The 16,370-nt window shown below is 40.6% G+C and overlaps 2 protein-coding genes across 2 annotated transcripts in view; both read right to left on the bottom strand.

The window, feature by feature from the left end:
• asah1b (N-acylsphingosine amidohydrolase (acid ceramidase) 1b) overlaps window positions 1-1,812 on the bottom strand; it is a 45,124-nt gene extending 43,312 nt beyond the window's left edge. The window contains exons 1-7 of the mRNA XM_084318491.1: window positions 1,672-1,812; window positions 1,505-1,551; window positions 967-1,057; window positions 794-880; window positions 602-680; window positions 309-383; window positions 139-184 (exon numbers count right to left, since the gene is read on the bottom strand). Of these exons, the coding sequence (XP_084174617.1) occupies window positions 139-184; window positions 309-383; window positions 602-680; window positions 794-880; window positions 967-1,057; window positions 1,505-1,551; window positions 1,672-1,737 (491 nt within the window). The 5' untranslated portion in view covers window positions 1,738-1,812. The remainder of the gene's footprint in view (window positions 1-138; window positions 185-308; window positions 384-601; window positions 681-793; window positions 881-966; window positions 1,058-1,504; window positions 1,552-1,671) is intronic.
• A 1,337-nt stretch (window positions 1,813-3,149) lies between these two features.
• frg1 (FSHD region gene 1) overlaps window positions 3,150-16,370 on the bottom strand; it is a 51,797-nt gene continuing 38,576 nt past the window's right edge. The window contains exons 8-9 of the mRNA XM_084317998.1: window positions 7,135-7,245; window positions 3,150-3,292 (exon numbers count right to left, since the gene is read on the bottom strand). Of these exons, the coding sequence (XP_084174124.1) occupies window positions 3,256-3,292; window positions 7,135-7,245 (148 nt within the window). The 3' untranslated portion in view covers window positions 3,150-3,255. The remainder of the gene's footprint in view (window positions 3,293-7,134; window positions 7,246-16,370) is intronic.

Below are 16,370 nucleotides of genomic sequence, written 5' to 3' on the forward strand. Positions count from 1 at the left end.
ATATTGTGAAATAATATCTCTGTCATATCGTTCAGCCTAGCTTGGACCAATTCTGAATTCAAACGTGTGCTCTTACTAGCACTCTAAAAAAATCACTGATGTTTGAATAAATACTAAATACTATTATGACATTCTTACCCCAAGAACAACCCAAAATCCAGATTTCTCCCATGGAGGAGGTTACCTGTAAGAGCACAAGGACCAAAAAGCATTGTATGAATGATGTTATGTATGGAACACATTCATTTGTTCAAACACAATTAAAATCCAATAGTACAATCTCAATGACAGCCTGCCTGAACACCTACCTTTGGAGTCTTCTGCTACAACGGACGTGCATACAGTGAACACCTCATAGAAGATGTTGAACAAGACAACTTCACCTAGATTACACACCACACGCGCGCAGGCACGCACACACACACACATCAGAGAATATCAAAGTCAATTTGAGGAACTGCCACTGAACGGTGGTTAAAGAAAAACACAACTTTATGATAAACGTGATGTCATAAAACATACCTCTGCGTCGGTTTTGTGGCCCTAGTATGCCATTCGGCTTTGTAATAAATACAAATAGTGTACATTTGTGTTTTCTTACCAAGAGGAATGCCTGAGGCATCTGCAATTCCTTTTAGTTCGTCACCAAAAGGGTGCGGTAGGGTTCCCACCAACAGAGGCTGTACAACAAAAATAAATCACCTAGATTCAAACAAGCACTTTATGACAATAAAACATTGCTATTGTTTCACAGAAAATGTGTACAGAGCTCAATGAGCAAAACGACACTCACCAAACCAATGTCAACTATTTCTACCAGTTTCCCACCGGGTACAAATGCATTGGCCAAGTCTTTGATGGCCTGTATCATGATGACCAACTAAAGAAAACATTAGTTAGAAAAAAAAATTATGTTTTAGCAAAACTTTGGCTTTAAGCTACATAACATTAGGCCAGTATGCTCACATCAGTTTTTTTCTCAGTGATCAAAGCCGTCCATCTCTTTCTGGGTGGTAGGTCGAGGTCTACAGTGTACCAAGTGACATCTCTTTTGAACCTGTTAACAAATTGTAAGCATGTCAAATACCACCTGTGATGAGGATTTCTTAAACCACTTTACTCTGTCTATCACTCTGCCCTCGGATTCATTACTGGTGAATCCTGCCATTCCACTATTATCATTACCATGTTATATTACTATCCATGTTCTATGTTCATTACTATTATTACCTCTTCTGCATGTACTTTCAGTCCCCCATGCTGCTATAACACCTTAATTGCTTAAATGGGGGACCCTGATGTAAACAAGACGAAAGTCTTTCTCTGGTCTGAATCTCCTTAACAATTGTGTGTATTGAGCCGTATTGTATTGTACCCATTCTGCAATATGTTAATACAATGTTCAATCAATCAATGCCCCAATGGGATTAATAAAGGAACTCGACTCTTGATTTTACTAACGTTAGTCTTTATGCAAGTTAACTCATCATACAGTGTTACTTACGTAGGACCATTTGGAGGATACATGTCCGTTCTACAATCTTCAGTGTACTGTAAATCAATATCGACGTCAATCATAAAGTTAGAAGTGTTCAGTCAATGTACAAAATATCAATAGAAGTATGTGAGCATTAAATTACTGCTACAAAAGTATGCATAAAATCAGCTTACTGGTGGTATAAATTGCGCCGACGTGACCGCACATAGTGACACCAAGAAGAGAGAAGCGCGACACATGTTTACAATCTAACGTTTATTCGAGCAAATAAACTAACGTCAACTTCTCTGAGTTTGTTTGTTTTTGTTTCTCCGAGACGGAAGTGTGACTGTTGTTGACTGACCTCGTGACTGAGCAAGCTCCATTCGTGCAAGACAAGGGGGGTGGATCAAACCATGTCAAGTACATGAAATAGAATTATGAACAAATATTTAACATCTATATCGCTAGCTGCCATCTTCATTTCATATTATATACATAGGCAAAGACGTATGCTTTCCACTAATATACGGGTAACTAATATTCAAGAACAGTTACAGTACGTTTTCTCTAACACCCCAGCCAACACAGCTTCGGTTCCAAAATACGGAAATTAAAATACGTTGTTTTTAGCCACCACGTGACCCACACACCATGAGGTTTAGCTCTATCATCATGACCATAATAATAACCACTACGAAAACATTTGAGACATTAACTCAGATACAGCATGTTACTAAGGAATACTGTGAAGAAAGCCTATTTGCTTTATTGTGAGCTCGTCCAACTAATTTTGGACACCCCATGTAGGCCGTTTAAAAGTGTAACTTTAACTTGTGTGAATGTGACAGTATAAAGGGGGTTCCCAGCTAAATTAGTAATAGTTTAATTACACTAATGTTTTATTCACTAGAAGTCATACCAATGAGAGCATATATAAAAATTATTATCTGGTTTCACTCTCCTTTGTCCTCTCCCCATACACTGTTAGTGTTTACACTAACGATGAATTGAAAATGGGGGACCCTGATGTAAACAAGACGAAAGTCTTTCTCTGGTCTGCATCCCCTTAACAATTGTATGTATTGAGCTGTACTGTACTGTACCCATTCTGCAATCTGTTAATAAAGTTTTCAATCCATCAATCAATCAACCAAGTGTAATTTGGGACTAAATCTCAAGATTCAAGAACAAACACGAGATATGCAGTGAAATGTAGGTGGCCATGTCCGCCTTGATTGTGCAAAATACAAGTAATTAGGATAATAAAAAAGTAATAAGAATAAAATACAATGCTAAGCTTAAGAATAAAGGCAATAATATATATAAATAAAATATATAATAACCCAATCTAATAATAATCTAATAACAAATATATTCTCATAAGGGGGGTCACAGATATAAAATCATATAAAATGTGGGTCCCTTACCCGTTACATGGCAATTTGGTATTATGTGTTATTATATGTTTTATTGTCTGAGGTAGGCCTAGTCATTAGGGTGAATAACAGACTGAACAGAAAATAATATGCAATGATGTTTTTTGTGAGATGGTAAAGCTTCAAGATGTCTGAGCATGAACAGCTGCTCCAGAGCAGTGGTTAATTATTTACATAAAACATGCAAGTGCACGCAATCAAGGTCACCACAACCACAAAAACCAGACGAAAGCAGTGGTTTAAAAGATTTATTCATGATATATAAAAAAAAATTAAAATAAAAATCAGACTGCTGAAACAAACAAAAAGGGAATCCCATAAAGTAAAAATGTGGGGTCTTCACTTGCAGTATCTGTCGGCTTTCATTTTGGCTCTCCTGTAGAAATGAAATTTGACAACATGTTATGTTCAGTCAACATTATGTATCTGCAATTCTTCACTCTAATGACTTCAACTATACAAGTTTGGAAAGAGAGCTTCTGCATTTTTACTGGTGATCTTGTTTACAAGCACTTTACTGTTTACATCATGTGACATAATGGGTAGATCTAGTCATCAAAGTAGCCAACCAACAGAACCCAAAAGCAGATTGATCTCATTGTCTATGGCTGAACGTAGGAAGCTATGTTTTACATCCAATTGTCAAGCAAACTTAAAGTGAACCTTTGAGATGTTACACAAATAGAATGCAAATGAAGTGCATTTCCATCAATTTCACAATATTCAAACCCACTTTTGAATTGCTTGCAATGTCATCTGACCAAACAGTCATGTGAGTCTATCTGCTCTGCTGTGTCATCATTCATTCCACCAATGCGTTTCCATGCCTATTATTGCATAAACTCTTTATTAGGGACGGTTATGACAATTATAGTGACCAAAATTATCGCAGTATTGTTAAAATGTGTGAGTATACTCATTATTTGATCATTATTTCTTTTATTCGCTATTTCCATTCATAATCCATCCAGGAAGGCTGTGGTACCATAGGGAATGGGTCTGAGATCGCAACGGTCCCATACCGCCACCTGGTGGTATGCAGCCGATGTTGCACTCCATTTGAGACTGTATCTCTCTGTGCGTCGATGAAAGTCATCCGGGCCGAGTTTTCTAGTAACGTGGATCAAGAGCTTCACCCGATCGCATTGAATAGTTTTCGGGACGCCCGATTCATTATGCTGTGGGGGGTTATGTCGTGGCCCAAATGGACATACGATCTAGCAGATGGCAATCAAATAATTGGAATATTCTTTTTGGAATCTCACCGGCCACAGGTAAGAGCAATTTAACGTCAATTTCAGCTTGGTTGTGCATTGTTTTCATAGCCATCGCCCTGATCAGCGTATGCTGTTGTACTAACGAATGCCGTTATTGACAATCAATTAATCAGAAACGACCCCCTCCCCCCCTTTCATGGAACATAATATACCGATCATATGCATTTACATTTTTAATTGTAGCGTGTATAGGGATGAAATGCCAATGGATTAACACATTGTCTGCCACGCAGTTTGCCCATCTTATACCACTCTCTGCCAGTGCTGTAACCCTATGGAGTCGCTCACCTTCTTTGCAGGGCTATAACTTTTTAAATATTATAGCTATATCGACATTACTATGGCCCATTCAACATCGGGTATCTATCGTTCCGGATGTGGGAACGTTATATTTTTCCATTCATACATTGTCGTGTTAGTACCGTCGTGAATATAAGTATATAAACAGTGTAGAGCAGTAATTCCTAGAACGCGAGTTATAGGCCCCGACGCATATTATACATAATCGATTGGCGTTTCGTTCCTATACACACTATATAAAAAAATTCAAATGCATATGATCGCTATACATTATGCTCCATCATGCGTGAAGAAAAGGGGGGGGGGGGGGGTCGTTTATGATTCCATGATTGTCAGTAACGGCTTTCTTTAGTACGACATACGTTGATCAGATAGATTACAATGAAATAAATGCACAATCGAGCTGGAATTAACGTTAGATTCCTCTTACCTGTGGCCTATGAGTCTGGAGAAAAAATTCCAATTATTTGATTTCGATGTGCTAGATCCATTTTCCGTTTGTACGACGCAATAAACGCCGAAAGCTATATTGATTCTTGCGTCTCGATAGCGATCCAATGCACTCGAGGTATTTGTCTGGATCCACGTAACAAGATAGCTCTGCCGGAACTTTTTCCCCGATGCACAGAGTGCCACATCCGGTTTAGAGTAGAGTGCAACTCGCCCGAAATCCATCAGGCGGCGGTATTGAGGCGTTGCAATATCAGACAGAGTCCAGACAGAGTCCAGCTGGCTTTGCAAATTAGGAAAACAGCTTTGCTGTGATCACTAAAGAAACTGTATATTTCTGTATATTTTTGGCTGGATAGTTTATATTTAAGAATGTATATACATACCAGAATGTATATCCCGGACCGTATTTTATTCTTTATTCTATTCCTATTTTTTAAATATTATTATAGTCTTATTCTTACTTTAGTCCTATTGATTACCTGAATGTTTATTGTTGTTCAATGTGAGCGATCTGTAGTGCCGAATTTCCCTCTGGATTATTAAAGGATTTCTATTCTAAAGTTATGAGTCTAGAAAAGTTTTTTCCTATTGCTACTTTTTAGTGAGTTTTTCCTTACCTTCGCGTTGGGGTATGTCTGGGAGTGTTGCATTCATTTATTAAAATTCTTTTGGACTTCATGGTGTTTTTGTTTTGTTATATTTTTTTTATCCGCTTTTTCTCCTTATTTTTAAATTTTTTCTCCCATCCCAATTTCGCCTCGCCAATTCTACCCTCCCCTGTCTCGAACGTTGCTAGACTATGCCTCCCACTGGTCGGCTGCAGTGAGGATCAAGCCTTGCATCACGTGTCCCCTCCGGTACACGAGGAGGCAGCTGTCGCATCTTTTCACCTGTACAGCGCGATCTCTCAGTGGCGAGGAGTAACGCGTGGGAGGCTCACGCTGCCCTCGTTACTTCCTGATTCTGCTGTACAGGCGCACCAACCGACCTGTAGGAGTCGCTGTCCACAACGTCCAATCCCCACCCACCAGCTTTCCCACCCCTAACACTGCCAATTGTGTTAGTATGAACGACCAGCCAAGCTGGTAGCAATGCCGAGAGCTGGGCTCGAACCCAGAATATCCTGCGTTAGTGGCAAGCGCCTTGCCCACTGTGCCACTTAGCCGTCGTGTTTTTGTTTTGTTCTTGATTTATTGTGATGTTCCTTCTTGACTTGTTTAAAGAAGACGTGTCCGGCCCATGGAGACATTAACACGTGTTGTCGGGCCTTACAAATAAATTTGATTTGATTTGATGAGAATGAGTCCAGAATTGTCTGTGGTGGTTATTTCTCCCAATACAACATGCACACACCCAGGGGGGAAATTAATCGCAGACGACCCCCGTCTGCAGAACATGCAGGGAGAAAGTGGTAGCGAGAAACATTTCAAACCTTATGGTGTTTGTGACCAGCCACCCGCTGCTATAGCGAATGCAAAGCAGTTCAATGCATGTGGGGACTTTAGAATGGGGAGAAAATGTCATGGTTTGTCTGTCAAATCTCAGGAGAGATAATAATAATAATAAATTCAATTTGTACCGCACTTTATATTTGTGAAAATCTCAAAGTGCTAAAAGAGATGACACTGCCATGGTAATTGACAGAAAGCATGCACACGTTGCACACTGCGCTTTGCACAGTCACTTAGGGAGAACATTATGTTGGCTATAGTTTGGTTCATGCTGGACAGTAAAGAAAAAAAAATTACATTTAAAAAAACGCTGTAATCAAACACGGTTATAGAGAGAATAAAAATGTGCAACGGTAATACTAACCGTCGGTTATTTTACCATGGTATTTAGTCAAACTGGTAAACGTTCCCTACTCTTTATCAACAAAAACCTTTCCACCTCAAGCCAGTGTAAAACATTTTTTTTCCTTTTTGCAATATCGAGGACCTTTATTTAAAATCTGCCCTTTAACCCTTTCACTACCACTCAACAAAGGGTTAACCCTTTCACAACCACACTACAGAAGGTTAACCCTTTCACTACCACACTACAGACCGTCTGTAGTGTGGTAGTGAAAGGTTAACCTTCTGTAGTGTGGTAGTGAAAGGGTTAAGTCCAACTTTTCAAATGTATTACTTCAACATGCGCATACAAATACTTGGATGGAAACATGGCTAGTGTAACGTAGGGTTTATACCTGTCTAACAAAGTTTCATGGAACTTCCCATCTGTCCTGGCCCTCTTCAGATTGGAACTGTCATCCTCATTAACCCTGAGACGTCGATCTTGGAAACTCTGGAACTTCTTCCTGTAAAAATCAGAGCAATAACAGAATGCAAAATCTACTAGGGCAATAAGCTCGCTCGCTCACTCACACAGGTAACTTAAAACATAATCTCTATGTATGAGCATCCAAGCTGTTCATTTTGTGCTACATGTATTTGGTAAATTGTGGATACCAATCAGAGAAGGCAAAGACGACTTTAAACTGTTAAACCGTTTTATTGCACTGCACTATTGCACTATTTTATTTTACTCTTTATATTATTGTCTATTTAAAACTGAATCATAAACAAGGTGGCCTGTTGGGATGTTAGATCCGAATGTGAAAACTGTGATTTTATATGTCTGCACTTTATGTGCTCATTTTATGCCGATCTTTTTTTTCTGTTGTGAATCACTTTGAGCTGCAGTTTGAGTTTCTGTATGAAAGGTGCTATACAAATAAAGTGTATTATTATTACATGTTTGAAAAGAGGGAGAATCGTCAAATGAATTACCGTAATTCCTCTAATAGTAACCGGTATTCAATTAAAAACCGGGTCTCTATTAATGACCGGGTGCGCTGTTGAGCTAAGCAATTATAAGCCGGCCTCCTAATACAAGCCGGGTTTCATGTATATGCTGGCCTGGCTGTGCAGTAAATACCATATAATGGTATGGTGTTAATGTTTACCAAGAGAGTAAGCCTACCTCAGAATTGTATAAAACGAAGTTATTATTATTATACCAGTATTGTGATTGCACTATTTTACTTTTTTTTACCACCTGTAATTGCACTGTTTACTACCGTATTTCATACAGTACTTGGTTTCAATAAATGAACCCAGTACATTTTACTGGGTTCAAACTGACACAAAATGTTGATTTATTCATTATGATCCGTTTGAAAATTAGAAATATAGGCCTCTCTCTTATACATGCCTCCTCCTAATACAAGCCTGGTATCAGCTACAGTTGAAACAAATACAAGCCGGGGTTACTATTAGAGGAATTACGGTAATTTAACCTTCTCTAATTCACCTTGGCAAACCATGGCTCCAACCTGGGGGACTCCCATTCAAATGTCATCCTACAGGGAACAGCTATATAGATAGGAGACAGTCTACAAACACAAAACCTGTAGTGACGGATGCATGACCCAAAACACTGAGCCCCTCCAGACTGCTTTTCAGCGCCTGGATGAAAATAATGGTTCAATGGAGGTGAATGAAATGGTCATCCAGTTCAGTACAAAGAGGACCTATATGATTTATCTATATCCCCCTATATAAAAGAAAGATGAACTCCCCCTATATAAAAGAAAGTGCAATTAATACACAGGTCACAACATGTTTACAGGATCATTTTGGAGTTGTATTTGGAGTGTATTACGTGACTGGGAACTAGGTTATACTGGCACACCTACTTCCTGTGAATAATCACATGATTGTCCATAGTTAACTCGCGATTAATCGCATATATATATATATATTTTTTTTAAACTTAATTTTTTAGCGTTTATCGCTTTTTCTGGTCAAGCATGACCGACAGAAACAGGTTGAATGGGATGTAGAGTAGGGGAAGACACTGAGAAAATACGGCGGGTCCGGGAATCGAACTCGTGTACCCCAGATCCGTGACGAGCACGGTTGTCCCCGACGCAGAAATAGCGCCGAGGTACGCGGTGAGCTACGGGAGCTCCCCCTAATCGCATATTTTTTATCTGTTCTAAATCTACCTTAAACGGATCTTTTTCAAGTTTTAATACTCTTATCAACATGAGTCAACAAATGCTTGCTTTATGCAGCCATTTAACACAAAAGGATGACCCTCATGCATTGCAAATTTGCATCAAATTCAAAACAGAGTGATGCACAAAATAACTTAACACTTTCCGTGCCACTCACAAGATTTCTCTGGTTTTTTTATAGGTGGTTGCTAGCCACTCACGAGATTTCTCGGATTTTTTATTATTATTTATTTTTTTAGCGATCTGAAAAATTATTGCATCACCCGAGCCTACCCGAGTATAGCCGAGGGGCGCCGGCGATCACTGTGGAAAAAAGCGCCCCCTGTCGTCTCCCAGATGACATAAGTGATTTTGGAATGGACTCAATGAAAATGAATGGGGAAAAAAATCCGGTACTCCACATTTTCCAGTTCACTGATCCAGCCGGGGTTACCACAGTTCATTCTGGAACCTCAGATCCCCGCGGATCATGGAGATCTACAGTATCGCGTTGGATCCATACACGTATCAATTTTTTCGAATGGTGATCAGGAATTGGAATATACCAGTTGGATACCATCTGATGTCAGGTAAGGACTCTATGTTATCAGTGTTAGGATAATCAGAGTAAGTTTGATGAAGTTATAAGCTGTTTTGTGAAATGTCTTCTTTCGGTTTCACTGTAAAAGTCTGTGAGGAAATCAACGGAGCGATTATCCGCGCGCAGCCGTAATGTGCTTGCGTGCACATATAATATTGATCATCTAGCGTTTATTTGAAAACGATTCATAAAAAGGCAGACGAATATCAACGTTGTGGAATATTCCACTAAAAGACGATTTTCATAGAATGCTCCAGAATGAGCTGTTTTTTATATCAAAACAGGGGCTTTTCTAAATGCTCTAAAACGGAAACGACGCGATAAAAAAACAATCTGCCTTCACAGCACTGACTGGAAAATAGTCTTTGATAATGCGATGGGCAGATTAGACACATAGCCATAATTTAAAACATAGATTAGGCGATATTAACGTTAACATTGGCGCCGATGGTGGCATTCAGCCGGTAAAACGGAAAACCAGGCGTGGCGCTCAAAGTGTTAAAAGAAAATAATAATTTAAAACAATGAATAAAGGACTTACACCCCCCGCCCCCCCTTGCTCTCTCTCACACACTCTCCCAGCTCTCTTTCTCTCTTGCCCCTTCCTCATCTCTCTCACCCCCCCCTCTCTCTCTCTCTCTCACACGCACTTTGAGTCAGAAACAAACATAGTATCAATGAGAGTATCAATAATACACCCGAGTGAAGTCTAGTAAAATAAAATAAAAACATATATATTTTTAAATGTTAATCGTGAGTTAAAATAAATAGTGGCGTTAAAGGAATTGTTAACTTTGACAGCCTTATATACATATTGAATGAAAACAAGGACAGACAGTGTCTAAAGGGCTCTACATGGTCGGGCAACTGCGACACAACATTGACAATGCAACAATGTTGCAGACACTCTGCCTTTATGCTTCTGCGACATCCACGCGTAGCCTATGCAACATTGTACAAATAAATGTAAAATGAATGTACAAAATAAACATCTTTCCGGTGTTTTAAACGTCACGCTTTTATTTTGAAAGCCCCCGACCGGTAGTATTATTGCTGCTGCCGGTTCAGTGTTTTTGAGCTGACGCTAAATACAAATGTTGAGATTGTTGGTGAACAACTAACTTTAGGTTAGTTTTAACGTTAGCTAGCAGCAGGGATGGACGCCGTTGTGCAAATGCAGGCAGCTACAGGCACTTGAGGAAGAGCTGCTGATTTTAATCGGCAGGAGAGAGAGAACTCATCAAAGACGTATATCCCTGTGGCTGTGGTTCGCGTCGTAGGCACGAAAATGCAGCTCAAAACTGTTGTATTAAATTAATTGATTGCTGTTTAACTTGTCCCTGTGTCCAGTCCTTTCAATTAGCCCCACCCGTTCATTGTAAACAATGATGCATGTAATTATCTTAACGTTACTGTGTGTTGTAGCTAGGGATGGGTATAGTTAGGATTTTATCGATACTACTACTCTTATCGATACTACTTAACGGTTCGGTACTTTATCAATACTCTTATCGGTTCTTTTAGATTATTATTATTTAATTTTTTTTTATACATTTATTATTTGAACGGCTTAACCAATTCTCTGCCACGCTTATATCCATCGCTGTTTGATCTCTGCCAGTACTGTAAGTCTATGGAGATGTTCACCTTCTTTGCAAGGCTATAACTTTTTAAATTGTATTGCTAAATTGACATTACTATGGCCCATTCAACATCGATTACCTATCGTTCAGGATGTAGGAACGTTTTACTTTTTCATTCACACATTCATACGAAAATACCGTCTAGAGTATAAATATGTTTTTATCGTTTTCTGCAGTATTTCCCAGAACGTGAGATATAGGCACAAATGCATATATTAGATCATCAAATGCAGTTTGATACCGATCGAAGCTATATAAAAAATTTCAACTGTACATGGTCCTAAGGGTTATGACTGATCATGCGCGGGTGAACGGAGGGGGGGGGGGGGGGGGGGGGGGGGGGGGTTAGAGTCGTTTATAATTCCGTGATAGTCGTTAGATGCTTCATGTAGTATGGGTGATATATTGATCAGAGCAGTTTGTATCGATAAAATGATAAACAAAAACGCTGAAACTCACGGCAGCTTCCTCGTACCGTTGGGCGATGAGAGTGGAGCAAACAGATCCCAGTTATGTGGTGGGGATCTAGGCGTTCCATTTCCGGTTTGTATATTACTAATACACGCCCAAATCATGTAGATTATTGAGTTATGGCAAAGATCCATATCCACGGTGTGTGTATTGAGTCCCGCGACGATAAACGAGTGGCCGGACGGAATTAGGGGACGGACCGAGCTGCAACGGGCATTTCCGGTTTGGCAACTCGCCGATCAGCCACCAGATGGCAGCATTGAAGCGTTGCAGAGTTGTGCTGAGTCCCGCAGCATCTGACAAGGCTCTGTGAGTGAAATATGAATACCATGGCAAAAATATGAAATTATGATCAGAATCACGTCGTATGCCGTTATTGGCAGAATTCGCATGAACTTGAAACCCGTTGTACAACGTTTTTGGCGGGGAAAGGGTTAAGGCCATATCTGTACTTGATGTTTGTTTGTTGTGTTGCATATTTGAAATAAACTTCAATCAAATCAAACCCCCCCTCTTTTTTTTATCCACTTTTTCTCCCATTTTCTATATTTTCTCCCATCCCAATTTCGTATCATCCAATTCAACCCTCCCCTGTCACGAACGCCGTTTCTTGCCTCCCACAAGCCGGCTGCAATGTGGACTAAGTCATACATAGCACAAGTCCCCTCCGGTACTTGAGGTAACAGCAGTCGCATCTTTTCACCTGCGCAGCTCGATCTCTCAGTGGCGAGGAGTAACGCGTGGGAGGCTCACGCTGCCCCCGACACTTCCTGATTCTACTGCGCAGGCGCACCAACCGACCTGTAGGAGTCGCTGTCCACAACGCCCGATCCCCACCCATCAGTTTCCCACCCCCTAATATGGCCAATGTGTATTAGTATGAACGACCAGCTAAACTGAAAGCAATGTGGAGCGCTGGGCTCGAACAGGCAAGCCCAGCGTCTCCGTCATTCGTGGCGAGCGCCTTGCCCACTACGCCACGTAGCCGCCCCTATCAAACCCCCCCTCTTAAAAACAAAAACCTGTGTTTAACCTAGACATATATAAAACATCATGCTAAAACTGTGAAACAAATGTCCTACTCTCCTAAAGAAAGAAATACATAGCAAACATGACTCAGTTATCCAATAGTGCTGCTGCTTTTTATTTTGTTAAAATCTTTTAGTTAATAAGACTAAAAGACTAAATGATTTCATGACGGCTTCCTGTCCTCGCGTTTCCGGTCTCCGGTGCTATGCACGGAGATTTTGAACGTTACATTTTCAACAACAGATTGCTGCTAATTAAACACTTCATGGAAACGGAGTAACGTTAACGTTATGTCGAGTTACGTGTAGTGTAGTATGAACTTTACATAACATTAACGTTACTCAGTTTCCACCGTTGCGTCGCAGATGGATGGTACACTCCGCTACCGATAGCAGTACCGATAACGTCGGAGCTTATCAATACTCCGGTGTTTTCTAATTTAGTACCGGTTCCCGTTTAGAACCGGGTTTCGGGGGGCATCTCTAGTTGTAGCTATGTTAATAAATTCTGAATGGCATTAACGTTAGTTGGGTATGATAGCATTGAATAGCATCAACGCTAGCTGGCTGGCTACAACGAATTCTCACAAGCTGGCATCGTAAAATATCAACACCAGCCATGCCCATGGGAATACTGTTTACTAAATTGTGGCGGCTTTTTTTTTATTATCTTTTCCCCCCTCCTTTTTCCTCCGTTTTTCTCCCATCCCAATGTTAGTCGTTATGCCAATTCCCAATCCCCTTCCTGGTCGCTGCGCACCTACCCCCTACAGTCGGTCTGGGAGAGTGGAGGCTATCACATGCTTCCTCCGACACATGTGTAGCCAATCAACCGCTTCTTTTCACCTGGCAGCGCGGACTCTCACTTAGAGGGTGTAACGTGTGGAAGGATCACAGATCCTTTCCTCGCTGAGCAGGCGCCCCGACCAAACTGTTTACAACGACCAGGACCCACCCACCAGCTTTCCCACCCCTAACACTGCCAATTTGTGTTAGTATGAACGACCAGCCAAGCTGGTAGCAACGCCGAGAGCTGGGCTCGAACCCAGCGTCTCCTGCGTTGGTGGCGAGCGCCTTGCCCACTACACCACCTAGCCGCCCAATTGTGGAGGCTTTTAATCGTCAAGGTAAGAGGATTTGAAGGCGTATGCTATGGAAATCTTCCCCTGCAGCTCCACTTTGTTGAAATGTACATATAACTAGGGCTATAGGATAACCACTGGTTAATTCGTGATTTTTTTATTGGTTTGTCATGACAAACCAATTACATAATCCAACATATGTGTACAGTTGACTGTATATTTTTTGAATGATTCGTTACGAAGAAATCAATACTTCCATTTGTATAAATTACGTTAACTATCAAGGATAGTATTCCTGTCTGCAGAACAAATATTATATGACAGCCCCGCCCCCATTCACTAACCAACCAATCAATGCTACGCAACATCAACGCAACGGTTGTGTTGCAGTCACTCGGGTTCGATTTTTGTGATAGGTACGGAACATCCTCCTAACACACTCTGCGACATCTGCAACCATGTTGTGTTGCATCACAGTCGCGTCGCAGTCGCCCGACCATGTAGAGCTTTCATCAGGCACTTTTTACGACATTTATGTTCAAGCAGTGTAGGGTGCGTTGACAGGTGGTTTATGATTCCCGAGCAACACTCCGTTCAAAAACACATTTGAGACACTAACCGCTACATCAAGACGCGAGCTCAGGGGAAGCCATTATCATCACATCAACATGATGAGTCCATTTTCCTAGTGTTCTAAAAAAAACTGAACATTTACAAATAATGGAATGGGGGGGGGGGGGAAAGCAAGTCATGACAAGCCGAAAACAACCTTGGATGCATTGCCTGGGACTTAATAGGCCATTAAAAAGAAAAGAAAACGGCAGTAGTGCCAGCATCTTTCTTTCAGTGGCATTGCCTACCTTCCCACCTTGCCAATGCAACAGCCCATCAATTGCCCCTTTAAGACAATCGATTGATGATACAGAGACTCAGAAGGAGCTTCTATCCCCAGGCCATCAGAATGCTCAATGACTATGTAAGATCATCAACCCATCCATTTACACTCATTGCACACACATCCACATGCGCACACACACTTTAAACAAACACTCAATGTAACACTCACTTTAGACACTTTACCACTACATTATATTTATCTATTTATTAAAGAGATTTGCACTACATGCATACCTCATTTGCACCTTGCCTTAAAAAAAACTGAACATTTACAAATAATGGAATGGGGGGGGGGGGGGGGAAGCAAGTCATGACAAGCCGAAAACAACCTTGGATGCATTGCCTGGGACTTAATAGGCCATTAAAAAGAAAAGAAAACGGCAGTAGTGCCAGCATCTTTCTTTCAGTGGCATTGCCTACCTTCCCACCTTGCCAATGCAACAGCCCATCAATTGCCCCTTTAAGACAATCGATTGATGATACAGAGACTCAGAAGGAGCTTCTATCCCCAGGCCATCAGAATGCTCAATGACTATGTAAGATCATCAACCCATCCATTTACACTCATTGCACACACATCCACATGCGCACACACACTTTAAACAAACACTCAATGTAACACTCACTTTAGACACTTTACCACTACATTATATTTATCTATTTATTAAAGAGATTTGCACTACATGCATACCTCATTTGCACCTTGCCTTAAAAAAAACTGAACATTTACAAATAATGGAATGGGGGGGGGGGGGGGAAAGCAAGTCATGACAAGCCGAAAACAACCTTGGATGCATTGCCTGGGACTTAATAGGCCATTAAAAAGAAAAGAAAACGGCAGTAGTGCCAGCATCTTTCTTTCAGTGGCATTGCCTACCTTCCCACCTTGCCAATGCAACAGCCCATCAATTGCCCCTTTAAGACAATCGATTGATGATACAGAGACTCAGAAGGAGCTTCTATCCCCAGGCCATCAGAATGCTCAATGACTATGTAAGATCATCAACCCATCCATTTACACTCATTGCACACACATCCACATGCGCACACACACTTTAAACAAACACTCAATGTAACACTCACTTTAGACACTTTACCACTACATTATATTTATCTATTTATTAAAGAGATTTGCACTACATGCATACCTCATTTGCACCTTGCCTTAAAAAAGTGTTTGTACCTCATTGTCTGCATTTTTACTTCATTGTACTTAGATTGTACTTTAGTTTGTATATTGTATAGGGTTATTCCTCTTTTACTTACTTTTTTACTGTATGAAGTACATTCTCAGGGGCTCATACAGAACCAAGCATTTCACTGTAATGTACATGTACCTTATACGTGACAAATTAAAAATAACTTGAACTTTATATCGATCCTTAACCGTCTGTAGTGTGGTAGTGAAATGGTTAACCTTCTGTAGTGTGGTTGTGAAATGGTTAACCATCTGTTGTGTGCCAGTGAAAGGGTTAACCTTCTGTATTATCACAGTGAAAGGGTTAACCATTTGGTAGTGTGGCAGTGAAAGGGTTAATATTCAATATACTTAGCATTATAATGAAATTAAGTAAAAAGCAGCAACAGGAGTAGCACAAATGAATCCGATTGGTTAGATTTAGTAAATTCTTGTAGATATTTGGGTGTGGGAGGAGGGGGGTGGTTCTGCTGTCGGCTGCGGAGGTGAAGTCTGGACACCGGAGAGACTCGCTGAGGCAGC

The sequence above is a fragment of the Notolepis coatsorum genome (genome assembly GCF_963971535.1).
Source record: "Notolepis coatsorum genome assembly, chromosome: 7".
Classification (NCBI taxonomy): Eukaryota; Metazoa; Chordata; class Actinopteri; order Aulopiformes; family Paralepididae; genus Notolepis; species Notolepis coatsorum.